At 48.2% G+C, this 25237-nt stretch overlaps 2 protein-coding genes across 2 annotated transcripts; both read right to left on the bottom strand.

Moving 5' to 3' along the window:
* Positions 1-783: 783 nt before the first annotated feature.
* On the bottom strand, positions 784-2300 carry AKAW2_51134S (glutamate dehydrogenase; the record flags this gene model as incomplete). Its single annotated transcript, XM_041691029.1, has 3 exons — positions 784-1557; positions 1615-2177; positions 2255-2300. The coding sequence occupies 3 exons, from the start codon at positions 2298-2300 to the stop codon at positions 784-786; spliced, it is 1383 nt and encodes a 460-aa protein (XP_041544555.1).
* Positions 2301-17758: 15458 nt separating this feature from the next.
* AKAW2_51133S (uncharacterized protein) lies at positions 17759-18807 on the bottom strand (the record flags this gene model as incomplete). The annotated part of the gene is made up of 2 exons (XM_041691028.1): positions 17759-18461; positions 18662-18807. The coding sequence occupies 2 exons, from the start codon at positions 18805-18807 to the stop codon at positions 17759-17761; spliced, it is 849 nt and encodes a 282-aa protein (XP_041544554.1).
* Positions 18808-25237: the final 6430 nt, after the last annotated feature.

The raw sequence follows: 25237 nt of genomic DNA, 5'->3' as shown, positions 1-25237 counted from the left end.
ATTTATTAATACTGACATTATACCCAGATGAAGAGTAATCAGAGAGATAATGTTGGCCAGCGATAAGTAGTAACAACACTACTACCTACGATTACCTCATAATACAACGTAGTAAATACACCCGAGATACAATCTACTCAATTAACACTTACTAGTAATTTAGCCCACCTCTTTCTCATCTATCTAGTTAATTTAATACTACTTGCAAGTAGCAAATATGCAAGCATAATCAGACAATAACAAACCTTGCTGTCATGAGGAAGAGTTCTTGAAGTGCATGTCTTTTCATAACTGTCTTCTCAGCCAATCACTAGTCGATCACGACTTTGTAGGGAAGAACTGTCATTAGAATGAGGGGCTGGGCATTTGGGTGATTCATGGTTACCCAGTGTGAATAATGAATATGGATTAAGGTAACTGACATGACTCGTGAGATTTACATCAATAATGCAGAGCAATGTATACATGGTCGTATCTAGACTTTCGGTCGTGATGTGATAGGACGAAGGATAAACTAAGTACTAGTGAACTGCGTTCCATGGGCTTGTGCATATAGTGGAACTATGATGCATGCGTCAAGCATTAGTGATGATAGTGGGTTTGAGAATAATTTGAATTACAAGTAAACCGCCATCTACAGGGGATTGGGATGTGGATTGAAAAGGATATCATTATGCATCCATCTAAAACTACCAAAACACCGGCGCCTCTATCCATCGCGCTGAAAGGGAACATCAAACTGCATAATCGTCATGACATAAGCCGTGGGGTCGGCTTTCGCATTTACCACCAGTCACCCTGGTCCTTCATGGCGGCAGCCACCTTGGTGAAACCGGCAATGTTGGATCCGGTCACCAGGGAAGGCAGGACACCCTCGGCGGGGGTGGCGTACTCCTGAGCAGTCTCGAGACCGTTCTTGAAGCAGTCGCGCATGATGTCCTTGAGACGGGCATCAACCTCCTCAGAAGTCCAGCTGAGGCGGGCAGAGTTCTGAGCCATCTCCAGACCGGAGACAGCGACACCACCGGCGTTGGCGGCCTTACCGGGGGCGTACCAGATGGCAGCAGCGCCAGAGTTGGCGGTACGGTGGGCCTCGAAGGTGTCGATGGCCTCCTGGGTGCAACCCATGTTGGAACCCTCGGCGATGAACTTGCAGCCAGCGTTGATGAGGACCTGGGCCTCCTCGCCGGAAACCTCGTTCTGGGTGGCGGAGGGGAGAGCGACATCGACCTTGCCGACGTGAACCCAGGGGCGGGCACCGGCAATGTACTTGAACTTGTTGGCGTCGCTGAAGGGAGCAGCACCGACGATGCTGGCGAGCTGCTTGCGCTCAACCTTGGTCTGAGCAATGAGCTCGATCTCCTCGGGGGTGAAGCTACCCTCGCCGTTGATGATGAGGGAGCCCTGGCTGTCGCTCAGGGAGACGACGGAACCGCCAAGCTCGATGACCTTGAGGGCGGCGTACTGGGCAACGTTACCGGAACCGGAGATGGCAACGCGCTTGCCCTTGAAGGACTCCTGGCCGTTGGTGGCGTGAGCAATCATGTGCTCGACGTACTGTTATCGTTAGTACTGTATTCTAAGACTTGATTATTGTGGAAGAGATTGACATACGTAGACAACACCGTAACCGGTGGCCTCAGGGCGGATGAGGGAACCACCCCAGCTGCCACCCTTACCGGTGAGAACACCCTCCCACTGGTTGCGGATCTTGCGGTACTGGCCGAAGAGGAAACCGACCTCACGACCGGTGACACCAATGTCACCAGCGGGAACGTCAGTGTCGGCACCGATGTGCTTGCAGAGCTCGGTCATGAAGGAAACACAGAAGCGACGGATCTCGTTGTCGGACTTGCCCTTGGGGTCGAAGTCGGAACCACCCTTACCACCACCCATGTTCAGGCCAGTGAGAGCATTCTTGAAGATCTGCTCGAAACCAAGGAACTTGAGGATGGACAAGTTGACGGAGGGGTGGAAACGGAGACCACCCTTGTAGGGACCGAGGGCGCTGTTGAACTGGACACGGAAACCGCGGTTGACCTGGACGTTGCCGGCGTCATCCTCCCAGACGACACGGAACTGGATGACACGCTCGGGGACGGAGACGACGGCGAGAGCCTTGCGGTATTCGGGGTTCTTCTGGAAGAGGGTGGAGTTCTCAAGGGTCGAGGCAAGCTCTGAAGAAGATTGTTGTTAGATTATTTTTTCTCTCTCCCTCTTTAGTTCCGTCAAAAAAGGGGACAATTGAACATACCCTTGTAGGCCTGCTCGAACTCGGGCTCGTGAGGAAGGTTAGACATTTTGAAAAAGGAGGATTGATTGAGAGAACTTTTAACTGGGGTATCTAGAAAACAGGAAAATATAGAGAAAGATGAAAGAAAGAGAAGTAGTCTGAAGAAGAAAGAGAGAAGAGAGAGGGAGAGAAGAAAAAGAAGATGGCGAGGGGGAAAGGCCGATTTATGTTTTCGAGGAGGGGAGGGGCGAGGGCGGGGAGAGAGTCAGAATAGAGGGAGTGGATAGTATGAGAGGGAGAACAGCCGGAGTCGGACATAAAGTCCCCCCCTCCCTCAGGCCATCCACTGTATAGTAAGTAGTGTAGGGAGTCTCCGCTGCAGGCGGGCATTTCCTGGCAACGCCCCAAACGGCAAATGATGCCGGCTTCCGGGGCGGGTTTAACGGTGGCGCCGAAGTTCGGGCTGTTAGTCGATACTTTGAGGTCACAGAATCTGTCCGTTATCTATCGGCGGGAATCCGCTGGCCCGCCCGCCAATGGCAGTTGCCCGCTCTGCCATCGGGAGGAATCGGGTGGCAACGGAAGTATTAGGGTAGGGTAAGGTAGGATTTTTTAATTGCTTTCGAAGCGAGAGAGAAAATTCTTCTCTTCATTATTATGAGCCATTGGTACATGCCAGACAAGAAATCCTTTCCCTCGGAATCCATTAGTTAGTTTTTTTCTATAGTATAAGCAACACGCCGTCGCAATCTAGACTTGCTGGAATCTGGAGAGAAACTTGCATTTGCCTGCACGCCAAGAGATCCTGCAGACTGGCGGGTCACCTGATTACTCTTCTCCTATTGGCCTGATTCCCCCCGCTGTACGGGAGGTGCTTATCAGATGTCCGGATTTCCTTTACCTACTCGTATCGTCAAATCCTCTGCACTCAGCCAATACAACCTCATCTTCCCTCTCTTTCCCCCTTCACTCTGTCTATCTATTTCCCCTCGCCTCCCCCTCCCCGGAGATCATTCCTCCGAAATTAGGACACGATACAATTTACACAGACACGTTGCCTTCTCTCCCCATGTTCCCCGGTGAGCCCCGACGTGGGGGAATGGGCGGCAATCACGGTGATTCCCATACTTTAAAGCGTTGTCCCGGTCGGACACGGTTCACTGGGCGGTCTGATCATGCGACCACCATGGGGAGTTCACCGGTGAGCCTGAATCAGTCTAAGTAGGTTTCTCATAGGAGGAATTTACAGGAATACACTTGGTTGCCAACCAGTCCAGGCGATGTCGGTGTCACATCACTGTCCCATTAGATTTAATCCGCTGCCTATAATGCTTGGAAATAGTGACTGGTAGGCAGAGAGTGATTGCAAGCGTCGGGGACTTCTCTTGGAGGAGTTTCTTGGAATTGAAGGTCCCCGATGCATGTGAATACTTGTAACTAAATAATAAAATCATGGGAGATTCAATCAAGAAGGGTATAACTAAATAAACTTGTTGGAATGGTTTCTATATTTAATTATGGTTATTCAACGATTGAATTAGACTTACTCGATGCATTTACATAGTCACTCAAGGTAGTAGCATAGTCACTTGCAAATGTGGTAGCGCCGAGTTGCCGTTGCATGTCAAAGTTTCCCGACCCAAGATGGAGTGGGACCTGTAGGTTTTGCCTATCAGTTGCCTCGCTAATCCTTGCCGTACTGCCCCGGGCCAATCAGCGATCCACACTAACAAAGCATCACGATTCACACGCCGGCTTTTGCTCTCCCCACATCCCGGAATGCTAGTTGGAAGATCGCCAAGCGGACTAATGCATCCTTCTCCAACTCTGATATACTTTGAGGGGCGCAGGTTGGTCATGATGCTTGATGGGTCATTATTCATATTGATTGGGTGGAAGTGAGAGGAAAAAAGTTAATTGTGCCATCGTGGGGGCTGCGTGGGTTTGGGGGTGACTCGGTTCGGGAAGGTTTAAGTGCCGGGGATGGTTCGCTGGTTGGCCTGGTTCGGATCTGGGGTGCTGTTCATTGTCTGGTTCAGATGAACTATTTGCTTATTATGGGGTGGATGATGAAGAGATGTGACTGTTAGCAGGATTAACTCTTGACTTGTTGTCTGTGCTGTCCGTGCTGCATATGTATGTAACTATGTATGGGTGAATCCGATTCCTTCCGTAGTCCCTCTATGTGGTGGATGAATGCCTGACTCTTAGGGCATTCAACCACCAGTCTATCAATGAGGATGATGAATCCTCGATTATTTACTGCTTCAATTGCCTTTTTATATTGAATATTTCAGCCAAGTAGGTGTATAAAAATCCCCATTTCCTCCCACTGCTCTCTCCTCTTCTCCATCCCCATCCCCTTCAAGATCCGGACTCTATATGATATCCTCAACCACAGAACGGACTATCAGCCTATAACCCTACTTTATATACTCTTCATACTATCAGACTATACATAGTCTATCAACACTCCATTATAATCTTCCTATATTGATCACGCGGTCCACAAGTCTAAAGACCTACGAAGACAAGCAGCTAAAGAACGGAGCAAAATACCACCGTTGAGCGGGCTTGCCCTAATCTTACAAACCAAGCCAGAAGAATGAATATATACGACATACCATCCTACGCATGAAAGGTCTCGGGCACTGATTTTTTTGAGGGTATGACCTCGATATGACCAAAGAACCGGTTCCTACTCGCTCATCGCCCATGACCAAGTTGAATCTTGCATGTACCAGAGGAGAGATAGCCAAATGGTCAATAAGCCCATCGGGAATATTTAGGCCGAGGAAGAGGTAGAGGATTCGACATATCATATCGACCATGTCGGGTATGTTCACTATAAAAGTACATCATACTTACTCTGGTACGTATCCCAAGGGTATACAAAGCTACAATTGGTGCAACCACTAATGGGAAATCGTATAATATAGCCTATCTCCTGAAACCGATGAAGAACTTGATCTGTGGTTGTGGCTGGGTTAATGGAAATACCACCGCTAAGCACATCCTCATGAAAGGGGATCATTCCTAGTCCGAATCTGGGACGTGATTTAATGAGGCTGGATACAGGACCCTAAAGGGGGCCCTGATAAAGATGCACAGCCACTATCATACAGAAAAGTCATCTCGACAGAAAAGGCCTAACCCTAGCCACTGAAGATCTCGATACCAATCTTCACACGGCCGGATAACCCCGATAGCATTTGCCCGAGACATAAGGGGAAGACACTTTCGTCCCCTTCATTTGTCCAGCTTACTGGCCAGAAAAATACATGTGGCCATTTATCTTACGTGGAGGCTTTCTTGGATGGAATCCAACAATTTCGGAAGCTTGTCTGGCATGTCTGAGTCCTTCACCTACTTTGCTTTCTACCAGCATTCTGGTTCTTGATGGTCATGGTAACCCAGCATCGCCTCCAAACATGCCACTCGTCTGGTTTCCCATTCGATAACAGCATGAACCTGCTGGATGATGGGATACCCTGGTCAGACACTTCCCGACGTGAATATATATCTATATACAACCGCAGGCGCGTTTCAAACTATCTCAGATGATTGTTTGACGAAAACCCCAGCCCTAGAAGGCACATATCATCATCCGAGAGATGAAAGACCCTTCTGGAAGATAATCCAGACTACCCTGTACAGTTTCCAAGCCTGGCAAGACATTGGCTACAGCGTCCAAAACATCTAACAAGCATGATCCGAGACAAGATGTACGCTTTCACAATTCCACATTCTGGATATAATTCTTCCTTGGATTCAGATGACATAGACCTGCTGAGAGAGACACAACAATGCCTGCTCGATAGGAGAACTCACAGCTAGCCACGGCTACAAGTTATATTCTATATTCCTCAACATGCAAGAGATATTGAACGAGGCCATTTCAAGATGGCTTAACCATCTCGGACAAGCCAACGGTCCCCGAAGATCTCCGGCGCAAACAGATGAGTTGCTTCAAGAGATCACAGATCCTCAGCTGAGAGCCTATAAAGGATCATCAAAATTATCCAAATTAAACCGGCGGCCATCACCAACTCTATCACAATAAGGACACTGTCTTAATGTCAAACAATCCAGACGAGCTGGTCGGTATCAGAGTTCGCTTCTACTAAGCGGGAAACCTGATGAGGTTGGCAAAGACATCGGATGAAACATCAGATAACCAGACGTTAACACAGAGCAGTTCCGTATCAGACATGACGTCCTGAACAGACTATTCAGCGTTAGATGACGAGAAATCCAGACAAGAACCCTCGCAGTCAGACGAGGAGGGAGACGAAGTACCTCTGGCTGCAGAGGGAGCGATGTCGTGGGCTGCTATGAACACAGGGATCGAGTGACAGTTGTCTGGTGGCGAAGATGGGCTTGAGGAACAGCCAGGAAAATCCCACCTCTCGCTCGAGAGTATTACCCTCGCCAAGTGGAGGCTTCCGAGATACAGCATCGACAATGGAACAACCCGGTATGTTCCGTCGAGCTAGTACCTTGTCTTGCCCTATAAGTAGAGCATACCTTGGCCGCCCAACCACCAGAGAGCACATGGTCTGCGAGTAATCCTCTCCAAATGAGCGCATCTCGAGAGATCGATGGGATATCTCCTGGCTCGCAATATGTTGGGGCCGCGCTCGCGCTAGCTCAATATGTGGTTTCTGTCGGCTACTGGAGGGGCAGAATCAATGACGAGCAAATTGTAAATATTGCTCTTGAGACAGCGACTACTCTCATAGAATGCGGCTTTGGTGGTATCAGTGGCCAACTCTCGGTCCGGCTTGCTCCTTATGGGATTTCTTAGTACAGTGACTAGATGCTGTCCACTGTGTGCTTGTTCTTAATACCTATAGAACAACAAGCACCACAACCATGTTCAACTCGTTCAGACAACATGAAGAAGTATAGCGATCCTCTCGCTCTGCTACCACTTCTGTATCGGTAAGCCCTGCAAAGTTGGAATCTACATCGGTACAACTGGCACCTCCTCGCGCGGACTGACGCTTACCAACGCCGCACACGTTATCTTGATGGAGACCAACTGGTGCAGCACGAAACACAAACAGGTGTTTGGCCGATGCCATCGGATCGATCAGAGAGCCAAAGTCGTATTCGCACATGTCTTACCAAAGTACCCAAATCGAATGCGAGCAACTTGCCCTCGAGAAGCATTTAGCAAGATTAGCACTGGGAAAGACAATAGACTCCTACAACCGAAAATGAACAATTATTACCCCCCGGGGGTGGGGGGCCGCCGCAGCATCAGCGAACTGCAGAATCGAGGAAGACAGATCTCATAAAAATGCCTGTGGAGAGGGCTGTACAGTGGGAAGGAATGACGAATCAACTGAACAACTTACTGGAAACTGCTGTTGAATAAAGCGAGCAAATGAGAGACATGAAGAACTCATGACTATTACACCCATACCTGCACAGTGGATACCTATCGCACCACTTCTTTAACCCCTATCTTCGGAGTCTGTTGCAGAAATTGCCGTATTCCGAAAGCGAAGACCCCGGGTGTCTTGTCATCGTCGATACTTCTTTGAACCTGTCCTCCTTAAGGCCCGTGACCATCTTAATGTGGTACTCACAAGCTGAAGAGAGGGCTCATGTGTGCCCTAGACAACAGAAAGACACGCACCAAATATTGCTGACATGATTGTGTGCCATCGACAGGCGACTGCTTAAGGCTGTGCAAGATATATACCCTGAAACAAGAGCCAGAACATATCGTTTGCCATTCAAGATTGCTAGCCTTGCTGCCCATGTTGATAAAGCAATCCTTCTACAACACTGAATATGAGGAGGCAAAAAGCCAAACCAGTACCACCGAAGATGCCTAAGGAGGCAGAGATGAAAGACGAGTCCACCCAAGTAGGATGGACCACCAACTTGCTCCCCAAGGTGTCGACCACTACAGGCGCAATAGTAACGCAAGCCTTCGAGCCGGTTTAATCGAAGCTAGAAATGGGGAATAGATTCTGGAAGTTTGCCACTGCAGATAGCCAGACATCGCTCAACAGACATGTTGATGTTGTATGATGCTTTGCCTAAAACATCTGGAAACGTTCATCTTGATTAGCAGCAACAGAAGAGAGGAATTTCTCTACAATCAAAACGCATCATTGGTTTTGAAACTGCTATGACAAATATAAAATAGGCGTGTGACATTAACTTTTCACACAATGACCCATCCTCGTTGGCCTTTTGCGCATTAGGACTGTCTGTGTCTGCATGACCGCCATGTCTAGTTATCATACTATCCCGCGCGATGTGGACGAGGTTGATCCCTTCTGGGGAATACAGCGCATATTAAGGGTATTATCGACCTGGATCATGCTCAACAAGACTCAAAAGACCTCAGATTCATATGCGATGGTTGACGAAAACAACGACAAATCGTCAGAGGGTGCGACATGTCTCCCGACAGTTATTATGTGAACGCTGCAGGGTCAAATCTTCAACACTTGTGTCACAACACACACATGTTTGATACCCCTACCTCACAAGCTATCCCGTAACTTGTGGCCACTCTGAATTGGGAGCTTCTCAGAGCATCACCTCCACCGATCATGGTTTCAGGCTTCCCGGCCGACTGACCATTGAAGTGGCATGAGACATGCATAATCCCACTTACGAAACTAGTATATAACGAGAACGAAGTCGAAAGGCGACCTACGCTTTTCCTCGTTCATCATATGCCTATGCATATCTCACTGTCGAACATCGACCACCCGTTGCTACCGGGGTTCCAGCAACACGCCCGCCAACAGGTTGCAAACCTACGTAGAGAGACAGCAGAAATTCTGAGTCTGTTCACTCTGTGCTTGTTTCTCGTGCCCTGATATATGGTCAAGAGTTAAAAGTACTGGCGATGTGGCCGCTGATAGCAAGAGTATCTCCTGGCACATCACCATGTAAAGCTCCCGTTGATTGGGCTTTCCAGATAACAGCGATCTCTATATATATGGTATCAAGCTGTACGAAGCACGGACATGTGTAGTACGAACAGATTGACAATCTGAAGTCCCAGCTAACATCGTCGTTCCGCGCCATCTCTTCGAGGAACGATCAAGCAGCTGTGTCCAACCGGTTACTACTTTCCAATCATTCGGTAACTTTCTTCATCTCGGTATACCCAATATGGGAAAGTCAACTGCTTGGCGGACGACTGAGGCATTGCCTGCGGGCCCTGTTGCTACTAGCATTGGCAGAGCAACGACAATCTGAATAGTGCACTTTGGCTCCGTCTTCTGCTACGGCCCCTGCTCCTGCTGTCGCAGTAAGTTATCCCCTCCCGCGGGTGCACGCGCGAGGCTAATAACAAGCAGCCTCTGTTGCCTGAGGTGGGCTTCACTCCTGTAACCTCTATGCAAGGGCGAAACGGTGATTGTTTCGAATGTGTTGGCCGCCCCGGTCACCAAGGGTGCTTGGGTCCGCGGACCACCCCCGTATCCCGCGGGCACTCCTAAGGCTCAGTGAGATCGTTCTATCGCGCAGCGGGTGAAAATGCAGTCTGGGCTTCGTCCCAATCCGTGGATCTGCCTGCGGCGAGCTGGTTCGCCAGAATGTCCGCAGAACACCCAGCCATGCTGCCAGGAATCCCTCCTCGGGGAGGGCAGCAGCCCCATTCGGACCGAGAACGCCGCTGAATTGCGGAACCGGTTTTACGTTCGGTGCCCTTCTCATGCCCCAGTATCAGGTTATCGGGGCGTGAAAATTCTCAGACATTGGTGCCTCGCCCTACAATTTGAATCTAGCAGCCACAGCCAACTTCATCGTCGGGACAGACAAGACGTCATAAGAAGCGGTTTGAAGCTCTCGATAGTGTTCTGGGAAAGGCTCGAACAAGATGTGGGTATGTTTACTATGTTCAACCCAGAGGCCTATGCTGAGGCCGCTCCGCAAAGTCATATTCAAGCGGTGACCAAAACGGTCCATGGGCTGCGAATATACCTTTCACCCTATCTCGTTGAAGCGACTGAAGGTGGTCTACTGAGGGCTGGGTATGAACGTTGGCTCATTTCTTACACCCTCTCTACAATGTAGCCCTAAGCGGCTACTACCTTTGCGCCATCCGTCGGTTGTTCATCTTATACCCTTGAGCTGGTGTTCCTGTCGAGAAAGTCTCGTGCAGATGATATATCTACGTTGTGTACATGTCCTGCATCAGCATGTCTCTCAGGAACTGATCGTAAGATCACTCAGCAAGCATCGAAGGATGTCTCAAGAGCCAATCTCGTCGCTGTTGCCCCCCCCATTGAGCATTCAGTGAAAGGCTGGACTCACCAGCAGAGAAATCGAAATAGAGACATGGGGTACCACAAATATCTGCCATGCAAATGGCCTGGACTTAGACGTTCAATGCACAGAAGTGGCTGCCTGAAGTACATCGTGCTGTTGTCAACCTCTCTCGTTTACATCTCTTCCTTTACATTTTGGGTCCATGTCAGCTGGAAAATGCAACCTGCGTGTTCCAGGTGCCGCGGCAGACTGGCAGCGTGTATCGTGCTCGCATTAGTTTAGCATCTATACCATCTGTCCGGGGCCCTTCGGGCAAGGCCACGTAAAGACGCGGACGATGCTCTTACGATGTGTCCTACAGCCCGCTGCAATTCTTATGCAGCAGGACCCTTGCGATATATAACATCTTCACACGAAGCTGAAACTTCAATTTGTTTATTATATCGTTTGATGAATGCCAGAAGAAACCCTTGACCAAGCGCAAACAGGCAACGAATCTATCGTGTGCCCGCTTATGGTCGATGTATGCTCGTCGATATGATAACAGGAAATAACTGCGGTATGGATATGGGTATGGACATATATTGGCCGAGAGGAATCGAGATTCTGTCCAAAGATCACTGGGTTCAAGTATTCTCGTTTTGATGGTCGATCGTTCGTTCCAGGAAGGACACAGAAATAATCTGTCTCATCGGCATGACTGTGCATATGCAACCTTAATCTGGCGTCCAACAACAACTGCATTACTAGATGAAGAACCTATCCACGAAGCTCACCGGTGTTCCCAAATATATATCATGTTCCACTCTTCGAAATAGCACCCTCTACTTACTATATATATCTACCCCATATATGGTGTAGAGCGAGAGTCCTTCACCCACTAACAGCCCATGAATCGGCAGGCGAATGTCCTTATAACCAACATTCGCCAGGTCCATATCTATATCCATGAAGTCATCGTGGTCGAAGCCATGCGGTCTTCGAACTCAACCTTACATTGACAGAGAGACTATATAAGATTATCTGCATTGAGATGCTCGTGCTAACCCGTATGTACCAATGCAATGTTGCAATCTATGCCATAAGGTATTAGTCGAAGAGATGGATTATCAACCGTCTTCCCGTACCTGAGGGTTTCTTCTGGCTATAATGATCCCTACAAGATCTCCTTCGCAATGGTCTTCTCATCGTCTTCCTGGGCGAGGGCTTTCCTTTCGACCACAATATTGTCGGCAATGTAAGTTCGAGAATGATTCGTTCGAAGAATACAGATCTGCGAGGCACTCATTGAATGTGCCACGAATCGCACAGATTATGTGCGGAGTTGCAGCACTCCCCGTTGGCGACAGACACTTTCGCCACAAATGTATACATGATAACTATCTGGGAGACTACTGGATCTCTGTCTCTCCGGGACTAGACATGAGTTGACAAAATTCTTGAGCGACACGACACGCTACACTGCATATCTTCTGTGGCTCCTCGGACCACTGCCGGCTGCGCTTTTTCTATACGTATAAATGGATGCATCACTAGCAAGATGATGTCCAAAGCGAATAATTCAGGGCAGCGACTACGACAGGCCTTGGAAGGTCGCACTCGAATCTTGTAAGCCTTTTTGACCCCCCGGTATCACGTTTCCCATTTTCTAACTTAAGTCAAAAGTCAAAACAACAACCCGACGTTTAGTGTGGAGGGGCTAACTGCGTGGCTGGACTAGCCCGGTTACTGCTATTTACACGTCCATCTACAGGCCTACAAGGACCCGTCACCGCACTATCCCAGTGCATATAGGCTCAAGAACCAATATTCTGGCGTCATTTTTCTACTTTCGCGCTTCTTTGTACGTGGGTGCACCTCCCTGGTGCAGACCCTTAGGCTCCTAGATTGTTCTACCAATACCGAAGATTGTCCTCCGCACTATCCCAGTGCAGGAAACTGAAGCTTTTAACTTAAGTTAGAAGATATTTCGCCAAGCAACATTCTTCAAGCTTTCCAAAATGGTGCGAAAGCGCAAAATTACAGTAGTGGACGAGGAAGCCCAGCAAATAATCCAGGTTAAGGACTCCCGCATTGACAAGGAACTTAGAAATTCCTGGATAGGCACAGCAATGTGACAGATCAGATATATCTGAGCGATGATGAAAACATAAGCCAGTGTACACAGCCTGAAAAGTTAAGCATGGCGCGGCGCATCGCATATGGAATCTGTTTCATTCGTCTTCCAGCAGAGATTGTTTTGATGTTTTCTGGCCTGCTTGCCACAGCATGACCTGACGCAGGTCGTGCTAGTCTGCAGGAGTTGCCACAAAAGGTGGTTTTCAAGAGGGATAAATTCGTGTTAAGCAAACGAACCTGCGTTGGTTAAGAAACTGAGAAAATGCGAGGAACTGGCCACATGTGCTACATCTTCTTCTTGACTTTATACTCGTTTCTTGCCCTTCCTAGCACAGGATGACCTGGCAGCGGTCTTTTAATTATCCAAGGCTTGGTACGAGATATGGTTGAAGAAGATACGAACCCGTGCGTTGCCGCGGTTTGGTTATTACAGCTTCACGCTATCGTCTGTTTCGCAAAGGAAGAGCAGGCCAAGTTGGCAGCAGAGGACAGGGTGACTTTATCACCCTATCTATCAATATCAATCTGGTTTTGACTACAATTGTCCTCGTCCAAATTGTATCAGGGACACTGGATGAGACAGTAAATGGGATCTTTCAATCAGGCGACTCATACTTCGCAGTTGTCTTCGGGCAAACCTAGCAGATAACAGAGAGTCGAGTCTATGGAAAGACTGCAAGATTCACGTCCATTATGGCTACTGGTATGGCTTCTCTCTATATTTACCCCTTGGGGGATGGCACTGCCAGAAAGGCGAGTGCTTGGACAGTGACGGATGGGTATCCCGATGCCTCAAAACACATTATCGAAGGAGTCCAGAAGAAATCGGCAGAGAAAACCTCCTTGCCGCTATCAGGGCACTGTGTTAAAGTGATGCTGTAGGAGAGCTGGGACATCGGCGTTCCGCGTTCCGGTTACCCACAGTCCAGCATTTTCAATGGGCGTTGGTGTTAGGGAACGTACTGTTGTCTGCTGCTTCTAATATCGAAGCAACTCCCCGGTACCGGGGTAATGGTACCGCAAGGAGATTGGGACGTTTCATCACATCCTCCCGCGAACCATCAATGACAATAACTGCGCAGCTCGGTTGAGACAGCTACTGAAACATCTTATGGTCAGAAGAATCACCGCCTGGAAGTACCGATTGGCTTTAAGCGTACCACTGGACGCGACATCCCGCCTATGGTGAGAAATGTCTATGAAGAACCATTTACTCCAGCGGAGCTTGAGGCATACGATACATATTGGTAAAATGAGTGAGCAATTACACTTGTTAAAGAATGCCACGCTACAAGGGTGTGTGAAGAAAAACAGTGGCTGCTAACATGTAAGTCAACCAACATGGGGCTTAATGCTGAAGCTTCACATCATTGACTTTAATAGGGCTGGAGCTGCGAGGAATGGTTTCCTCCATAAATACCTCACTGCTTACAAGGATGAAAAGCAACTGACAGTCCTGTGAAAGAGGCCATTGTACAGATAAAACCTGCTAGGAAGCTTTGCAGAAACCGGGAAAATTCGCTATAGAGAAATTTTTGCAGTTCAGATACATGGCCATGCTGCAGTTAGCTGCCTTTGCTAAGGTCTACGAGACCGGCGACAATGAGTATAACCAGTTCATCTACGAGCGAGTTTCACTGGGTCAACGACACAGTCACTATGAACAGTCCACTCTCTCAGCAATTTGGTGTGCAACCCATCTAGAGGAGAGCAGCCGTGTTTGTTTCCTTGTACATGTGAACGCTGCCTTGATGGCGGTGGTTCAGCGGAATGGAACGAGGTAAGCTACCGTCTTGGTATGCTACTTTGTTCAATTCAGTGCCATTGAATCCTGGTGGCCCGGATGTTTCGACATGAGTATTACACGAGCTTCAATAACTCGTCATCTATTGTCAGACAGCTACAGGTGTTAGCGGAGTGTTGGGGCCCCGCCCACTGGTTCCTGTTAGTGGTTTCCTGCTTGAATTCGCCGAGGAACATGGCGGCGTTTATGCGGCTGATTAAGACAGCGGAGTGGTACAATGATCTGTGCACTCGCGACTATGATGCTAAAGCCCTGATATAGATTAACAGTGTATACCAATGTGCTGGGCCTGAGATTCCTGAGTTAATAACGTCTTATTACGCCTCGGTGTCTTCTTACTGCAAAAGATCTTCCTCAAGCGGTTGAGAAATCTGTTTTGTTCAGCCAGCACTGTCTCGACTTTCCTGAACTGAAAATAGAAAAAGTTAACACTTCATTATTGTCAGATGACCAGACTCTGATTCAGGAGATATAGATATCTACTACGGTGGTATCCAGCCAGCCTTGGACATGTATCACTCCCGGAAAAGAAATATAGATATAGTCCTTTCAGTCCAGACTCAAGAGCATGACACGACACAGGCCCTCTTCATTAATATAATCTTTCCTGGGTTCCTCTTCCTCCATCTCCTGCGGAAGAATAGCTGGTGGTTAACTGATACTCCTAGCACACAGGATTATCTGGATACGGAGGGGGGTCATACCAGATAATGAGGAGAGCTGGTTGGCCTGCGACATCAATGCTGTAATCGAGGGGTCTTCCCACTGGAAGAAAGTCCGGGAGATCATCGAGAACATGGACAAGGAAGAAGAAAGCGGCGCCCCCCGCAAACACTACATATATCAGTGCTCTGTCTCTGCTGATTGTTTTTATGTTCTTCAGACTGTCAATGACAACAGACATATAGACGAAACAGCTCGGATGAGGAGGTAATACGAAGAGATATCTATCTCTCTCAAGAGAACTCTGGAAGGTCTCCGCGACACCGAGTGATAATGAGGCCAAGACAGATACAGAAAGGTTCAGCAGTCATCCTGGTTTGGCAAGACTACAGCCATCAAGTACTATGGAATGTTATATACACACATCAATAGATCGATAATAACATACACCATACCAATAACCAGCTAACTAGATCTATCAAATACACAGTATCAATCATTATCTACTGAATCCGATTAGTAAGGTAGACAGATCCGATACATCAATACCGGATGACGGTAAAGTAAGTTATGTATCATTGTCAGATACAGCAATGTGGGTAATAATACATCCATATCCGAGACAACTCCGGCGTTAATACCATGTGGATTCTGTCTCCTCGACTCAGAGGTACATCGTCGTCGCTATACAGGAAGTATACATGAGATTCATGGTCTCAGTGTCCACAGATTGTAGTTATAAAACACCATATGTTATGACTTATTGTGTATATATACTACCTCATATAAATCACTATCATAGTACAATATACTCCCCCGAAATCCTCATCCACACAGCCCAACAACCCAACCACAGCATACTATCTCCCATAGTATCCGACAACCTACTATAACCAGTTCCATTCCAGTCTAGTCTAACCTAACCCAACCTACCCTAACCCAACTCCCACTCCACTTCCCATCCCCCCCATAGTTAGTTATAGTAAGTTCCCACATATCTCCCCTCCCCCCTCCCACCGAGTCCAGTCCAGTCCAGTCCAGTCCAAGTCCCCGCCCTTCAGCCGCGCCACAAACTACCACTCCCGGCATCCCCATCGAAAACTCCAGAAGAAGTTTATTCCATTCATAGCGGCTTTCCCCCTATCCCTACTTACTCACCTATCTACCTACCTATTTACTCCCTGCAAACTAATTAAGTAGTTCACGCTCGGTCCTGTTTCATACTAGTTAGAATTTTCGGGATTTGAAGCCTCTCACATACATACATACGTACATATATAGCATAAGTAGCATACATATGAGTTAAATTAATATATGCGTTGTGTTATTGGGAGTCTTTGTTTGTAGGCAACCAAGCTAAACTAACATACTACATACACCTCGGTAGTTAGTTAGTTCAGTTCAGTATGTGATTAGTAAAATAAAGAAAGCGAAAGGACTTGGCTCAGCCAGCCATCACAATCACATTAGCCCCATTTTCAACGATAATATGACGGTAAGTTCACTACTCCGGTGAGTTTTTCTCGAATGTGGAGATGAAGGTTGGATGGATGGGTGGATGGTGGTTTGAAGCGGGTATGTCGGATCGAAGATGGAGGGATGCCGATGCCCTACCTTTCCTTACTGGGCGAAATCTTTGTTGTCCTCCCTCGCATCGTGGTACATACTAATCTTGGTACGACCGTTGATTGACTTGCTTGGTAAGCCCATCCATCATTTAACGGAAATGGATAATTGATCTAGTTTTAAGTATTTGCAGGTAGAGATGTAGCCGTACCATATCGGGAGTTCCGCTGGATAGATAGACTAGATGGTTACTGTGATAGGTAGTGAGGAACCGGTGGGGCGGGGTTCTCGGTCGGGTTCATCGGCAATCGTGGATATAACTATAACAAAACTGTATCTACGGAGTAGTTACTTACTTCGTATGTGAGTATAGGGATAGTTCGGATGTAGGTTGACTATCTTATGTTCTACAGGAGAGGATGATGATGATGATGATGATGATGATGATGATGATCTCCGGACTAATGTCGCGGTCCGTCGGATGGCGTTGGTGTCAGGGGTGGCGCCGTTTCAGGCATCAGAGGTTCGAAAAAGAAGGGCTCGGCTTCGTGGAGGCCTGACCGGACTGACGCGCTAGTTTACTTACTTAGCCTAGTAGACTTGACTAAGGTGAACTGCGTACTATCTAACATCATGACTATCGGAGCTGCTACCCGACGCGCGCAGGGGGTAGGGGTGGCGGTGGGACTGTCAGGTACCCTACTTACTCTACCTGAAGCGGATTTTCCTTGTTGGATAACGCGTTCATGGGCTGAATAGGGGCTAGGAAGGGATGAATGATTGATTGATTGATTGATTGGTTTCACTGGTTATTTTCGGATGTTTTATTTCAATTGTTGTTCTGTGGTATCTTTGACCCCTTGCGAGGTGTTCGCACGGCTCCCTCAATAATTGAAGCCAGAACACCATTATGTGGTCCCGCGATGTCTATCGCACTCATGATTCAAAATATCGTATGATCGTTATCTCATGCTATGAGACTCACCAACTCCGTGCTACCGCCAGCGTGGCTAGTGTTGGGTTAAAGCAGTGTAAATGGGACAAAAAAGCAGATAGCAAAAGTATGCAGAAAAGGAGAAAGGAAAAAAAGCCAGAAAGAAGCCCCAGCACCCTATAATAAAGAATTACCCTCGTGAGCTGTGATGTCGTGAAATTTGTGAGGATGAGTCTTGAAGAACGTCAGGCGCTCGAGGCCCTACCATCCAGTCTTCCATGGCGAGCCATTCGCTCCAACTCCGCTCCGCCGCCTCAATCTCCGAATCTAGCGGTCCCTGTAAGGGACGTAGGAACGGAATTGTCTCGAGCGGTGGCATGTCATAGTCCTTTTTAACGGCCGCCCAGCCACCACTCTTCGCGGCGAACAGGTAATTGCGCCGTTCTTGCTCGTGTAGAGGTCCAATGCCCGCACCCCATTCGTCCCCAAAAAAACCGTGCAACACGCCAGGGAAATCCATTCCCGTGGCCACCAGGCGGCGGATGTATGGAATCAATGAGACAGAGGGAGGTGGATTCGAGGCAGGTGAGGATGTAGATGACTGGCTAGCGGCGGATCGGGATGGGTCGGTATGAGAGCTTACGACAGGGTTTGACTGCCATTGGAACGGGAGACGGATGTTCAAGAAAGCAGAGAGTGCTTGGACTGCATCACTGTGTTGCGCATGATCTAGAAAGTATCGCTGGCAGCTTTGGTATCGAGGGTGCCATTGGAAGATGTCGAAATTGTCGCCTGCAGACGCTTGGGCCAGTCCCACCATCGCAGCCGAGTTGAATTGCTGGAAGTCATGCATTGGGGACCCGGACGAAGGTTTACTCGAATTTCGAGGATTCCTGCGCAAAAAAAGAGACTTAGTCACTTGCTTCCACAATCGTTTGTCTTTGCTCGTAGCCCTCTTTCACCATTGTCCAACGGAGCGATTGAAACCGGAGACGAAGGTAACAATGAAATAGACAACCCCGTAGTAAGATTATGGAGCATAAATCGCGAGAATTATAGAACTCAAGTGACTGAAAAGTCAATGAGACCGTACCTGCTGGAGAATATACTCCGACCACGACGGAGAAGAGAGACTCGGTGTCGCGGGGTAGGAGTCGGGGAGGGCGATGGGGAGGAGCGAAACAGAGTCCTGATCGCGAAACCTAGTCCTCTACCCGAGTGAGATTCATTCATGGACATCTGCTAAGCGTGATCCATTTATGAGGGGAAACAGGCGCAGCTCATGACAGAGCATGGGTTCGAGGCCAAGGAGGGGAAGGAGAGAGCGGGTGGATGAGGTAGTTGGAGGGGACAAGGCTTTATAGAAAGAGACCATTGAAGAGATGAAACGGGGGGTATGCGACATACATAAATCCTCGGACCCAAAGAAAGGAAGAGGCAGTGAATTGAGAATGGAACGGCCGAAGGAGAAAAAAGAGTCAGATTGCGGAGCAGCGCTGGCAAGTGGACGTAAGTAGTCTTGTATATTGTTTGGGACCTGACGAGCGACTAGAACCAGAACGGGTGTACCCGATAGGGTCACGTAGGCAGTACCGGTCAACTTCTCGGTTTGGGTTGGGCTGGACTGGTTGATGAGAAAAAAGAGGGTTGTGGTTTTCTCGAGAATCTGTATCATATAAATAAGAAGGTTCTGATACTTTCTTTTTTATTTTTATCTTTCTTTTTTGGCATTAAATATTTTTTTAATGATATTATTTTTTTTGGTCTTTCTTTTTTTCGATCAATTTTAATTCGGGTTGATGGGATTTTTTTTTAGGCCACAGCCAATAATGATTTTTTAGTGAGCAGCAAGCAATAAATCCCAGTGCTAAACCCTCCACCCCCAAACTAGGCAGTGGTCCGTTGGGAACAGGGCAACATTGGTTTAGTTCTGAGCGGAATCTTACCCGTGGTAATCCATCAAACCGCATACCCGATCTTTATGAAAAAAAGTTTAAGAATATAAAAAGAAGAAAAAAAGAGGGAAGCAAACTGGTAAAACAAAATATATAAAATGAATGAAAATCGAGATGAGAAAATAAATCAATAAGAGGATAAATTGTATTACCTTTGTTACATACATAAAAAAAAAGGCAAGACTGATAGATTTCATGCTTCGTTTTTTCCCCTGCCCAAAAATAAAAAAGGCAAAACCAGGTACGGCCATCAGAACCCGGGAAAGGGAGGGCAGACTAGTGTAGGGAAAGGGTGTGTGGTGGTGCCCCGTACCTTAGCAGCTCCGCCCTTAGCGGGATGGCAAAAAGCGCTGGTCATCGCGTGTCCTTTTGGGCTGGTGGACCCGGAAAAATGCTGATAGGCCCGTCGCTCAGATCGAAAGATATCCGTGCAGCTGCACAAAGTCTCCCAAGTACTTACGTTTCGACTTCTTAGCAGTGGTGGTAGTGAGATTAACAGCATCCCTTAATCGGTGCCTTCGACAGCGGTCAGATCTTGAGCTGCATCGCCTTCTGAAACTGCACCTGGCTCAGTTGGGTAAGCTGTGGGATGCCGGCGACATCCTTCGCATGCGGTGGGTGTTGAATCTCCGTGCAGTCGGAGAGAGTACTCGGCCTGGACGATCAAGTATCATGAAGATGAATTCTACCAGGGTACTGCAAAGAAGAAAAATATAAGGAAACGGAAACGGAAAAGAAAAAGAAAAAGGGAAACTGTGCGAGACGTGAGATCGTCCATCCGATCCTAATCCGACCCAGTATCTCTCCCGCTGTATGCTGACGGTACCAGACCTTCCCGGGCCCCATTTGTTACCGTGGTCGGTAACAACCATCAGCATCCATGCCAAATGATGACACGGTGCCCAGTCCATCGGGTTCAAGATGGCCAGTCTAAATGGCGATGAGGTCCGGGGACTGCCCCATCACCAATCATCCTTCCTGTCAGCCATGTGTCCTTGGCACTTGCCGTATTATCAAGCCAACGAACCCCTTCGGCTTCGGCTTCAGCTTCAGTATCCCAGTTCGCATCGCTCATCTTCGCGAAGGATGCGGTGTAAGTGGCGTTCTCATAGTCTTGTGTGCTAGTAGTACATGTGGCGGTCAGGAACCCCTTCCCTGGACTATCAGCTGTGGGATGGTGATTGATTTTCCTTGCCTTTCCTGTCTAGAAGCCTTCGAGTCCAAGCCGCCTGGCAGACCCATTCTCGAGTTGGTGCCATAAACTGGCCCGACAGATGCGAAAAGAGGAATTACTGTGCTAATGCATGTTGGAGTTTTAGCGGGGTGCAGCATCGACAGCGCAATGCCATCCTGCTGTTCTGTTCTTTTCTTTTTCTTCTTTATGCTTGCCAACCTGTGTTACGTCCATTGACTATGAGGGAGGTCTCGTAATCAGCACCCCGATCTCTCATACCATTGCCTTGATCTGTTGGCTACTGGAAGGCACAAGCAATAGTAAAGTTGAATCTCTCAATACCACAGATTAGTTTCATGGAATGAAATTGCCAACATAGGTAGGATGATGAGCTGGTCATCGGCCACGACTCCAATTCACCAGCCGTGTGAACCACCAGCCAACGCAGGATGAATCCTCGACGCCTTCGTAGCCTCTACGACAATGACCTTGTCATTGCTTTAGTCTTGACATCTTTCATGCAAAGCATCGAGAAGCTCAAAACTCTGGAGTAAACCAGAAAATGCCGAAGAAGCAGAATTAAGTCCGACCTGACTACCAATAAGAAGACGTTACTTGCTGGATAGTAAGACCGAGACAGCCAGCTGACCCGCAGTCATGCAGGTCAATAACTCCCACAGGGCTTGCTGGCGAGGGTAAGTAGGTATGGTAATTAATGTACTATACGGTCGGGCACTCGGTAAGGATGTGGTCCCCGATCACTGAACTTCCTCCTTCTCACTTCCCCTCTCGGTGCTAGCTTCAAGGACGGGGTTCCCTGATTTAACTATCACTTCCGAATTGCTTCAGCGCCTTACCAGAAAGCACGAACTACTCGATCTTAGGTGGATTCGGGCCACCAGTGAACCAGCGAGCCTTTGCTAATCAATTCAATCCCACTGTAGGGTCCGCTTGGCTGCCTTCCAGCTCAACTAAGCTAATGCCACAGAATTTGCCACTCCGTGACGCCGCGGCCTTCTTGACACCAGCCCCAGATCCACTCACTGCAATAGCGAGGCCTTTTCTGCACCTTACTGGTCGAGCTATTGTGTTACTGAACCATTGGTAAGGTCGATGCGCTGATGACGTCCCGCCTCTCTCTCTCTCTCTATTGATGTTTTCCCCTATTCGGCCAGCTCGCATCGTAGCTGAGCTGATACAGGCAGAAGAATTCATACGCGGCGAAAAAAAAAGAAATTACTCGACTGATGTATCAGCTATCAATCCTGACCGAGGTCCAGGATATGCCATGCAGCTGGTGAATTGATACTCTTCAGTAGACCAACTTGTGGCTCCGATAGCAACAAATGCACGCATGTTCACAGCATGAAACCGGGACAGCAGAAGAAAGAAAACCCGGATGAGCGGTGAGAAAAGCATCCCAAAACAAGCACCAACCAGCTATTCACACCTTGCGGCTTACGAGACGCCATGCTCAAGGTGCAGGTGATATGCATTCGTCTTTCGGGCGGCTTTGACAGATACCTGGCAAAACAATGTGGTGCGATGCTGCTGGGTCGTATCTCTGCTCTGCGAACCATAACTCACTGTGGCTTACTTGGTCGGTGGCTTGATCATTATGTTACCGTTGGTGGATCTGAGATGGCATTTGCTTTTTCCCTTTCTAGGTCCCGGTGCGCATGGCTCCAAACAGGTTAAGTGCTTACAATATCAATGTTGTCCAATGCTTTTCGTGCGCTAAGCACGCCTTACCGCACAACACACCACGGAGTCAATGCGAGATGACCGTTAACCGCGTTATATGACACCGGTATTGTTGGGGTAGAGGCCACTTTCCATGTCCGCCAGGAGAGGCCGGTTCCAAGGAAAACAATTCCGATGTTTACTGGAAAAGGAATGTTCGGCCGTTTGCATACCAATATAACAAAGACTTCTCCCTGGTGTACACAGTATTCTGGTTGCAAACTATGCAAGGTGAGACTACCTAAGTCTCAACTATTTGCTCCTTCTGGGTTTTTCGAATTACCGCCGGCCTATCAATGGGGCAGCGTCACCACACCAATTCCCGGAATTCACGAAGAGAATGTATGCACGAGCACGTTCAACCTATCCACCATGACAGTTCCAGGCCATCCAATTGGCTGCTCGATAATCTAAAGCTACATAATGCATTGTGCTCATGTTTGACTTCGCATGCGCCTTTGCCACCAAAAATTGACCCGTCGCGCGGCCGCAACCTGAGCGGAGAGAAACTAATGGAAGTGTGACATCTCACTTAGGCAAGCAAATACGGGCTCGGAGCCGACAATCTCCAGGCAACTATTGGAGGTGGACACCGTATGTAGGGGATGATCGGAGCTTACTTGGGTTATGCATGTTTTTCTTTTACTCTTACCTTTTTCATAGGGTGTAACTTACCGTTCGGCCCTGTATCTGAAACTCTCTATTGGCCGACTCGATTTATACTCTGAGTATCCCCTCTCCTTACCATCCCCAGGAAAGATATCATCCTGACCGACTGAATTGGTACCTGCTTGTTCTTTGCCGACCGAGCTCATTCTAACTCACATAGCATAGAGATCTTCGCCCACGATACTACCTACAGCAAGCGAACAAATCTGGCCAGACGGCGACCCCGACGCCACAGCGATCGACATCACAGCCACGGCATGTTTTGCCACCGTGGCGGGGCTGTTCTCTCCAGCCACATATTATTGCCACTAGTCTGCACTAGCCACAGATCTCTGCAAGGATCAAGGGTTTGCCAGCCACACTAGCTGCTGTTAGTGTTGTGATGTTGCAGATGTTGACCGAACTCTGATGCTGTCTCAAGCATGTGGCTCTGATCCGTCAAGGTGGGTGAAGACTCCACTGGATTTTGTGGGCTGCTAGTGCTAATAGTAAACAATAGTGACTAAAGACCGCTTTACCGACCATCTGTGTCTTTCTGATCGGCGTTGTGATGAATGTCAATATATTCGTTTACGCAGGTGACATGACGATCATCAGAGTGGAATGCATTACCACCTCATGAATAAGCTTTGACAGCCTAGTCCCGTGTGTTCCATCCCGCATAAACGAAGCGTCAATAGCAGGGCGCTTAAGCAAGGCTCACCTACCTGCTAGGTACGTGCAATGAACCAAGACGATTCGGCAAGATATCAAGGGATTATTCGGTCTTTCGATGAGAGTCATCCGTCTCTGCCACGGTAGAGCGGTGTCAAGCAGGGGAGTATCCTTGTCTGTAACGTAATGCCTCAACGCATTTCGACAACAATTGCTTCACTGGTGCTTCCTCGCGCATAGTGGGGGATGTACAGCATCATGCCAATGCTCTTTGCAAATCCTGATTATCCTTGGCTTCAATGCAAAGACACGAGAAGTTGGCCCAACTTCGTCTATCACTTCATAACAGTGCCGACGATTACCTACGCCTACTGGCCTTCAATTTCTCCATGCAGTATACCAAATGAATTGACAGACGATGTGGAGACATTACGGTTACTGGATTGCCGCTAACCTTCAAGTCTTGGAAGCAAGTCTACAGTCTTGCCGTGAATGTGGGCCATAGTGTGGAATAACTTCCGAGACAGCCTCGTGATGATATCCTCCTGGCGCTTCTTCGACTCGAGCCAATCATATCCGGCAGCGCTGAACACACCGTCCCTAAACTGTCAAACGTCTATTCAATCGTTATACGACATGTTAGGAATCACATGGTGAGTCACTGATACATGACAACTTATTCCGTTGAAGAGGAAGCCCAACGGCCGGATTCAGAGTGTCGCAGGAGACTCAAGAGCCGCACTTGCGCTGGGCTTTTGGATCGTAGCATGTGAGTCCCTTGCTTTTTTGTTTAACCGAGAGTCACACCGACTTACCAATTGAGGGCCCAGGTCAAACTAAATACTAAATCGCGCCGACAGGCCTAGGATTCGGGATTTGGTGTGCACGAGGAACCCATGAGCCTCATCTGTAAGCGTTTCGCTTATTTATTTCAGAGTCTGTTGCTCGCTGTTATCATTGGTATATTCTTAGTGAAAGGTAGGGTCAAACCTCCGGTCCACCGACTCGGCCACTACAGGAAAGTTAGGTGTGCCTTGCCCGCGGGTTTACGGCAACTCAGACATTTCCAAACACCAATTGAGGAGATCTTTTCGAGTCAGGAACTCTCTTAACAGACTGTGATTGGCACACGATCGCTGAGCTATACCAAGGAGCTTACTTTAGGCTCGCCAATGATCATAGAATGTTCCCCAATGTCCTCACACAGGCAGCCTCCAAGGGACCATTTAATTCATACTTATACCGGGTAAAGAATTAAATCCCCCCCTCTTTCCCGAATGAGCGCCTCCATACTCAATCTGAAACGAAACGGTCAATGGATCCTTGGGTCCAGCAATCCGTCCACCGCGGCAGACCAACCAACCACGGTCGATAGGTATGTGACGTACTTTACACATGCCCCTGGCACTTCTCTCGGCTCAAATTTGGTGCTCAGTTGACCTTTTACTTTTTTGGTTAGATGTGTTACTATCCC

Source organism: Aspergillus luchuensis, chromosome 5, assembly GCF_016861625.1.
Source record: "Aspergillus luchuensis IFO 4308 DNA, chromosome 5, nearly complete sequence".
Lineage (NCBI taxonomy): Eukaryota > Fungi > Ascomycota > Eurotiomycetes > Eurotiales > Aspergillaceae > Aspergillus > Aspergillus luchuensis.
This window is presented reverse-complemented; position numbering and strand designations above follow the sequence as displayed.